General features: G+C 41.2%; 1 protein-coding gene across 1 annotated transcript; it reads right to left on the bottom strand.

Moving 5' to 3' along the window:
- Window positions 1–668: 668 nt before the first annotated feature.
- Window positions 669–6,150, bottom strand: LOC123430744 (ent-kaurene oxidase 2-like). The gene is made up of 8 exons (XM_045114588.1): window positions 6,018–6,150; window positions 3,624–3,784; window positions 2,580–2,741; window positions 2,330–2,470; window positions 1,699–1,953; window positions 1,367–1,525; window positions 1,085–1,279; window positions 669–992 (listed from the first exon to the last, which is right to left on the bottom strand). Exons 1-8 carry the CDS (start codon window positions 6,148–6,150, stop codon window positions 669–671), a joined length of 1,530 nt encoding a protein of 509 aa, XP_044970523.1.
- Window positions 6,151–9,619: the final 3,469 nt, after the last annotated feature.

Genomic DNA, 9,619 nt, shown 5'->3' with positions numbered 1-9,619 from the left:
CCTGGAGAGGTCGAAGGACAGGGACCTTTTTATAATGACGTCTACACGGTTGGAACATACAACTAGAGAGGTTTTCTCCATGAATGACGGTATAATCTCCAGATAGGAAATACCCCATCCTAGGCTGGATTGATTTATTTTTGCTGCAAAATAATGTTTATTTTTTGGTCTTTTGGACTTGTTGCCTATGTGCATCATGTTATGCAGAGGCTAGACATTGTTTCGATGCGGCTGTATCACCTTAATAAACCAATTCAATGAAATGCCCTTTATAAAAAAGAAGAGATGGTTTTACATTTCAAATTTGAACTGTAAAAACGTCTTATATTTTGGGACCAAGGTGGTATGTGATTGTTAGCATTGAGCACATCGTTCCTTAATAAGAGATTCCATTATCTAAAAAACTATTGACTGTCGCCGTGTTGACTACATTGCTCTGTAATAATTTGATGTTACGAAAACCAACCAAGCAGCTGTGACCGTGAATCCGTGATACAGTCTTGTTTTTGGTTGCGACCTGAACCCAGAAAGTTCTGGCGCAATAATCTTGAGGCAAACAGTGTAAAATCCGAACAAATTGTTGAGGTAAATCATTAAAACATGCACCCGTATTATCTTGTGTTTGGCCAACTCCAATGTCTGTCAAACAAGCAAACCAGAACCGCCCTTCACTGCCTCCCTCTCCTCGGCGAGAGATAGGCGTAGAGGGGGTGGAGCTTGTAGCCCATGAGCTGGACGGTGTCCACCTTGTCCTCGTCACCCTCCCTGAGGGTCCAGGCGAACTCCTGCACGAACCTCGCCATGGCGGCACACGAAATGCCCGTCGCCTGCGCGCTCCCGGCGCAGACCCTCCTCCCGGCGCCGAATGCAATGGTCTTGTACATGTCGGCGACGTCGAACCTGCCATCGTTCAGGAACCTCTCCGGCCTCCACTCCTCGGGCTCCTCCCACTCTTTCTTGTCCATGTTGCACGCGTACACATTGACGATCACCTGGCAAAGGCCAAAACATACAGGCCATTTTTGTGAGCAGACAACACTTGGATCATTGCACACCTTCCGTTTTGATGAGTAGAAAATATTACCTCTGTTCCGGCTGGGACCTCGTAGCCAGCCAGTGTGGTGGTCTCATGGACGAACCTTGGAGGCAGAAGCGAGACAGGAGAATGGCGCCGCAGCGTCTCGTGGAACACCGCGTTCAGGTATGGCAGCCGTGGAAGATGATCCTCCGTGACCGTGTCCTCGCCGCACACCTCCTTGATCTCCCGGTAGAGACGATCCTGTGGTAGCGTGCCATGAGAAATCAGGTGTTAAAAATGTATCCCCGAGAGCAACAAGTTACTTGGAAGGGTATAAGCTCATCTTGCCTGTTTTTCGGGGTTTTTGGCAAGCTCGTACATAGCCCACTCGGTCGTCACCAAAGTAGTATCTGCACCCTCTATGATTGCTTCCCACACTAGCATCGTTACTTGCTCATCTGTCAATGTGTTCTCTGCCAACAAAAAGTCCAGATAGGATGCCTTTGCCTGCATATCACAAATTGATTGCGTTATCATCACTCCATCAATGCAAGGAACTACAAAAATGTCAGAGGTACTCCGATCCTTCTTTAAAGAAATATAAGATCATTTAGATCAAGTGATCAAAGCGATCTTATATTTCTTTACGGGGTAGTACTATATAGGTAGATTGCTGCCACCTTGCCACGTGCAATTCTTTCCTTCTGTTGATCGATCAAGGCTCGCATCACCATAGTTCGCCTAGATTCTGTGGTAGCCACTGTTGTATCAAAGCTCTTGTTTGGAATCCAGCTGAGGTACGGGAAGAAATCCCTCCAATCAATCTCAATGACGCACATCATCATGTCAGCCACAATGATCTGGTAGATTTCATCCTTCGAAATGTCCCGCCCAAACTCCTTCACATAAACTGAACTCACATCCTCACCTAAACCCTGAAAGTGCAGCATGCATGAACGTCGAGCAGTACTATCCTCACTGTTCAAATTAAGAAAGTGTGGTGCTATCATGTAGGCAGATTAATTAAATCATGGTGTTTGTAGAGATACCAAGGTTTTGGATTCCGTAAGACGATTTTTCTTGTGGGGCACCTAAATACTCGGTTACCGCGGTAACCAAAAATACTGAACAACTTTTGGACGAAATTTAAAATCGAATTTTGGGTATAACCGAACTGTTGTTAAGCATGCATTTTTGGTATTTGGACGAACCACAGTATAACCAAAACGACCTCCTAGCCTAGTGGTATAACATTACCTCAACCTCCCCGCTGGTGGAGAGGTCGCAAGTTCGATCCTCTAAGAGACTAACCTGGATCAAGGATAAGCGGAATAGCTCCTCCTTGAAAACTTCTCGAAAGTTCCGAGGAGCATGTGGGTCATCGGCCACCAATGTATGAAAGGTGGTTAACATGTTATCCATCATCATGTTTCTCGTCTCCCGAAATTGTCTCTGCAAGCATCTCATTGTTAAATCTTAGTAGTTAACTAAACTCGCAAGCGTATTTGAGAGGTGGTATAAAGTATAAACTGTATTATTTTGAAACTGTTTAGACTCATACTTGAGCAGAAGAACCCAACAAACCCGCCATAACAAAGCGCTTCACCATTTTGTGGAAGTCACCATAGTCACATGTAGCAACCATTGTTTTATCACGACTCAACACTGATAATGCTTTAGGCAACTTTCGAGTAGATATGGATGAGAATTTTGCAACCATTGCCTGCAAAATACAAGTCAACTGTGAGATATTTGTACCATGCTGCTATAATTTCTTACTTTTGCATTGTTTAGTTTGGCTATATGTGTAGTGCTTATGTTTTTAAAAGGGCCAAAAGTCCCCGATGTTGTAAATGTTATCTTCTAGGATACCAGTTGGATCCATCGATCGGTAGAAGGAGGACTGAGCGTCCATGGATTCTGGGTGAAATCTATGATAGATGGTAGCTAGGTTGTATTCAACCGATATGGATGACGGTCTGTTAATATAATTAGTGAAGCAGGAGGCATCATGTAATATTTTTCTTGTGATTGTTTTAGCCCTAGTTTGGCCTTGGCATTTTGTATCCCATGTGAGATGTTAGATGTCAAAGTGTCACAAAATAATAGGAGGGTGTGTGCATCAATCAATGCATAGGACATATATTTTTACCCTTTTTTCTTAAAAAATGTTATCAAGAAAACAATATATGCATGTTCGGCGTTTTAGTGTGTGGTACCTTTATCTGTGTAATTGTTTCAGAGAGGAGGTCAAGTAACAAATCGCTTGTATTCTTTTCATGTGACAATACTTGTTAGAATCCTTATTTATCTCTAGAATGATAAAAGGAGAGATATCAAAACCCTTCATATTAGCTGTAACTTCAAGTACTGGAGTGAAAAAGATCTTTTGTAGCAATATTTAAATTTTACATTGTCATTTAAGAGCAATATGCTAAGATAATCATGGACTTGGTAATTAATGTTAAAAGTTAATGCGGTGATAACTAAAATGCCAAACTCTACCAATTACCAAGAATTGCAAAAGGGATTTTATGTTTCTACATATTAAAAGTACATTATCAATTGAATCTAAGAAATATGAAAATTACAATTACAATATTACCTCCTTGGCTACTTCAGTTGAGTTGACCACAGCTACAGATGAAGCCCCAGTCCTTATTGTGTATATTGGCCCATAAACATCCGACCATTTTGCAAAGGTTTTGTGGGGCTTCTTTTCCGTGAGTTGAAGAAGGTTCCCAATTATAGGTAGACCAGGAACAACTGCATGTCAATTAAATGAAAATGAGGATTAACTTTTTCCCCCTTGATGTAGAATCGGTATTATTCTTTTTGAAGGCAAGGATTGATAATTAAAATAAGTCGGTCTGACAATTAGTGAGCACAGATGATAACATGCTGTATACATGGAGATAACATGACCATGCGACATTTCTTCATCTTCTTTTCTCACGTATTTTTCATCAGTTACTATTACATGAGGCTACAATCAGACAAATAAAGCATACATAAATGGTATGGAGTTGGGATTAGTAACTAGGAATTTGATGAGAATTTACTAGGGATATTATAAATTTTATAACTTGCACACATGCATTGTTGTTGGGGTTAGGATTAGTAGCTATTTCATATTTAGAGCATTCATATTCCTAGCACCTATTAGAGACAAAGGTGAATACATCAACTTTCTGTTTTCAGCTCAATTCTAAGAATATTTTGCTCTATCCCTTATTGACACCAATAAGAGTTAAGAACATTAAATTATGATATGTAACTAGATGATACCCATGGGTTGCTGATGCATGAATTGGTTGCTATATTGCCAATGAGATTTGGTTGTATCAAACATGGATATTTGGATTAATACTATGATAATTGAAACTGTAAATATATATGATTTATAGCATTTTATTAATGTATGATTTTTTTTAAATAATTAATAAATATAAATAGGATAAAAGAATGGAAACAGCTCAGCATGGTTGCATATTGAGGTGCATCTTTTCTGCACATGGTTTGAAAGTCAAGATGTTTGCATGTATAGTGAAATATATTAGTGGAGATCATCTATTTAATTACAAAACTAGCGGCAAAAGATTAACTAATAATTCATGTAGTAGCATTATGTGCTAAATGTTACGCTATTGGTATCTATCATCTTATCCGATCGAGCGTCTATTTTGTCATCTATTTATATTGGTGCTCGTCATTTTCTCTCACCTCTAACTCATGCTTAGCGTCTAGGGGTGCCAATGCATCTCAATCAGAAGAACTAAAATTGAAATAAAGGAAAGTTATTATATATGAGAGGTCTAAATTGATCTTGGATACATGAGGTGGAGACTTAATGAAATTCTTAATGGGTTATCCTCGTTCACCATCAATTAGGGTGTGTAAATAGTAGAGCATGTGTGCCCGTGGGTGTTTTTCCTAGTCACAAAAGAGTCCTTCACAGCGAAAAAGTAGTGGCTACACCGAAGTTTATTGCACCTAATATAAGCAATCAAAACAAATAGCAATAAACATTTGATACTCCGTGGCATCGATTATGAAAAACATTTTAGATGCTTGCAAACTTTGGTGCCCAAGTAACATCAAATGATCCGCATACAAACGAAATAAAAATTATACTTAAACGTTGCACATACGCTCGAGCACAGTTTTTTCTTTTGTGCAGAGCTGCTCGAATGTCATTTGACAACCAAAATTTACAAGCTCCTAAAACATTTAGGGCCTCTTTGGTTCGCAGTATTCTCAAAACCAAGGAATAGGAAAAATACAGGAATAGGATGACATGTTCTATAGTACCCTACATGATTTGAAAGAATGTTTGATAACATAGGAAAAACAAAGGAATTCTACAACGAGGTTTGAGTGGATGAAAAATTTCCTCCAAAATATAGGACAAATGGATCCTATGGAAAAATTCCTAAGGATGCCGATCCTAAAAATCAAATGTCCAACAAAGGAAAAATTCCTAAGGGTACGGATCCTCCAAAAATCCTATGTAGTAATTCATTTGAATCAAAGGAGCCCTTAGGGCTCCTTTGATTCACAGGGTTGGGGAAGCATAGGAATAGGAAACATTCAGGAATAGGATGTACTGTCGACTGAAATCCTACGTCGGGTAAGCGAAACAAAGGAAATTTTTCATGAAGTCCAACCTCATGCTTGTTTTCCTATGAAAATGAACTAAAAAGTTCCTATAGGATTGGTTCCTGAGGAACGCAATCCTGCGAATCAAACAACATGTAGAGGAAAAATTTCAGAGGGTGCAAATCCTGTAAAATTCCTATGCAAATCCTGTGAATCAAAGGAGGCCTTAGTCATAATCGAAGCCACAAAGTTTTAGTGTTTTTGTATTTTATTTGCTATGTTTTCAATCGTGGTTGCAATGTCCTTGAGTGTAGAAAACCCACTCACACTTTCACAGCGGAAGAAGCAGCATATTAACAACAACAGAGAGCACGAAAAGATTCAGTGAGATCATCGCTACCTGGGGGCGTGTTGGCCCGTTCCTTGTTCCCCATCCGGACTCCGGCGACCGCGGCTACCGCGGCCAGCCCTCCAACGGCGGCAGCCACCGCCCCCCCGCCGCCCGCTGGGAGTGAAGCCATAAGCGCCTCCATTATTCGTCCGCTGGGGCTGAGGTTTGTATGGTGCGGAGCGAGGAATTAGAGGCGGTGGTGGTGCACCGTGCGCCGGTTCAGTCCATATATATATACCGAGCTACTAGCAGATACCGCTTGCACGCTTCAGTTTATGGCATGCAGATGCGGCGACGCAGTGGGCCGACGCGTCGAGGGAGGCATCTGATCCCTGAGCTGAACCACTCGATTCCCGTCATGGCGGACGTGTTCGTCCGGACTTGCACGGCCGTTCCTCAACTGAGCGCGTACGGCTGTGCGTGGTTGACGAAATCTGGGCCGGCCGCCATGGCCGATAAAGCCAAAGTACCAGGCGACGAGCTCTGTGACGCGCGCAGATCACCGAGTTGCAACAATGTTTTAAATAGCGGGCTACGGCAAATAGCGGCGAGCCTCTGAATCAGCTATAGCGGGCTATAGCAATATATTTGTACATGGTACCAATTAACGGCACCCTGCTAAAAAGGCTATAGCAAGCTATTTAAAACTATGAGTTGCATGCATCGCTCCAAACCAGCATAGAGGTGGCGACATATGTGTCTGCCGAATATGCGCACTAATGGACAACCCTCCCAATCGGTTTAATTACTAACTATTCTACTATACTGATTAAGACGACTACTAAAGTTAGTACACCCACTAGTGCAGAATCGACATATACGAGTGATTAAGCCCCCTTTCACTGACACGGTTTTGAACTGTCGTCTTCGGAAGGTGTGCTATAGGGGATTCATCGCACACGATACGGATTAATCGTTCGTATAGTAGCTTCGCCCATTGCAGACGATACGAATGAAAGCCAACGTTTTTTTTTAGAAAAGGAGGCTAAGCCTCAGCCTCTGCATCGAACAATGCGTACAGCCATATATTAAAATCAAACTCAAGTCTCAGCAGAGTACACGAAAGGTGTAACAAAAAAATGAAGAGATATCACAAACAATCAAGCGGAATAGAATGATATTTTCCTGTTAGAAACATTTGCGGTCTGGTAGCATGTCACACACGATTGTGAACAAACAATTGTATGGAATCTATTGTGTCAATCATCGAAGAAGATGCGATGCCAACAACGTGTGGGCTACTTTGTGCATCGCATACGTTGTCTAGGACGGATAGTGTATGGTGGTTCATTGACCTCACACGCTTGTTTTGTAGTAATTGTGTGTGTTGCAAGTGGTCGTCGTACACAAAACTTAATAAGTAAGCATGTGCAATGTAATGACCCAAGAAGTAGGTTTATTAGCTCATTATTTTAGTCCCTGCAGTAAGTAAATTTACATTTTGTATTGAACATACTATATATTTCATATCCATTAAATGGCCACACTAGGATTTCAAAGTTAACATCACAACATACCATATAGCCAGTTCACCACAAGCACTAAATTTCGCACATAACATCTAAAATCTTGAAAAGTAACATCATATGGTAAATAGACAAATAAATCTAATCTTGGAAACTGATGTAGCGGAAGCTAAATATTGAGGCGTTGACGATGTTGAAGGTCCTCAGGGGCGGACCCAGAAGAAAAACTTCCCGGTGTCCACATATATATCAGACAAGTTGGATGCCAAGCAATATTATACATGATCGAGCAGGAAGCCAGATGAACAGGCGCACGTTATCCACGTACGTACGATCCATCGATACCTAGCAAGCACACCAGATTGTTCGATCGTCCAACAGGGTGTCCAGCTGTGACTTTTACCGGTGTCCAAGCCTAAAACATGGCCTACATACAACTCAAGAGGAGTTTCTACCCGGTGTCCTGTGACACCGGCTGTGTCTACATAGGTCCGCCCCTGAAGGTCCTTACGCTTCATCAGTTTGAAAACAAAAATATGCGTAAATATGTTTCAAATTATTGAAATGGTGTGCATAGGAAAAAAGATAATATACTTAGTACCATCCTATAGTTGATTGATGTTTTTCTCATTATGCAGAGTTTGATGCCTTTTCTTACTAGTTTCTTTCTTATAATAATCCTTATGAGTTTTTTTACTGATATTCATGGACATCATCTTCCCATATGGATAATAGATCGAACAATGAGTCTAAACCACTGACATCATGAGCTACATGCAAGACATACATATTAGAGTTTTTTGCAATTCCACAATAATGTGCTATGAGCCAAAAGACCGTGTGCAAACCACGATGGCACACCTCAATGTTTTCCATTGTTACCCCGCAATTACATAAACTAGATATTGATGAAGTTAAGTAAGAATTGGCATACTCTCAATAATAGGTTGATGAAGAATTAACACAGTGTAAAACCAACAAATTCAAGCGATGGAAAGGCCAGTTAACCATAACATGTTTAATACCAAACAAATATAGTAATTGCATATGTTTCACATGTATTTATTGTAGGCAAATTAGATTTATTTCTCACATATATAACAACACAATATTGTATCCCAACAGCTAAACATCACATTGCATAATTAAACAAGACAATGCAATTATACACCAGATTACACAATATACAACATTACGTTGCATACATACTTGAGGATTAGATTGCATTATAACATTACATTGGATAAGTGAGAACTTATAGATGAAAGGCACGAGCATCCCTTGCAGAAGGTCAATGAAGATAATTACCTGTGGCATAGCTAGCTGAACCTAGGTATTTATCAAGTTAAAAATGAGCTACTCGTCATCGTTGGAGGAGATGAGGATGGGATACTTACCCTTGGAAGAGGGCGATGCCTCCACATCATGGCCAAGAGAACTCCTCATAGTGTTCGCCATAGGCACCAATTGTGGCCTCGAGAAACAATGACCTGCAATTTAAAGAAGACAACTGCATGCAGGCGTCCGAGCGAGACACGTTGATGGCGACCTCTATGGTCAGGTTCTCCTCTAGGAACTGAGGATTGGCGCACATGGAATCCATCACGACCTCGTCCGCGCATACGGCTGCCATTACCTCTCAGCGACCAAATGCTCCTTAAGCTCCTGGCCATGTGGCATGGACAATAGCATTGGATGGGAATAGTTTTGGTGATGGGTTGATGATTTGGGTGGAAGGTGTTGCTCTGGTAATCGGGCCATATAGGATGGAGGAGGAGGAGAACAAGGGGTGGATTACCTACCTAGATCGACGATAAGAGAACAGGGAGAGGCATCTCGAGAGAGGAGGTGAGATATTGATAGAAGAGGTGTCTAGAGGGGGGGGGGTGAATAGACTACTTGCATAAATTCAAATCCTAGTTTTTTTTTTCCAAATTTAATGGTTGGAAGATTTTAGCAATTCTAACAAGTCTAGTGCACCCTACACATGCTAGTCAACAAATATGGCAGCGGAAAAGTAAAGACTTTGCACATGTAGTAAGGAGTAGAGTTTAGGAAGATCAAACGCGAAGAAGTTAACACGACGATTTTTGGCATGGTTCCGATAGGTGGCACTATCGTACGTCCATGTTAGTGGAGACTACA

The sequence above is a fragment of the Hordeum vulgare genome, chromosome 2H, assembly GCF_904849725.1.
Source record: "Hordeum vulgare subsp. vulgare chromosome 2H, MorexV3_pseudomolecules_assembly, whole genome shotgun sequence".
NCBI lineage: Eukaryota > Viridiplantae > Streptophyta > Magnoliopsida > Poales > Poaceae > Hordeum > Hordeum vulgare.
Note: the sequence above shows the minus strand (reverse complement) of the source record. Positions and strands in the feature narration are given on the sequence as shown.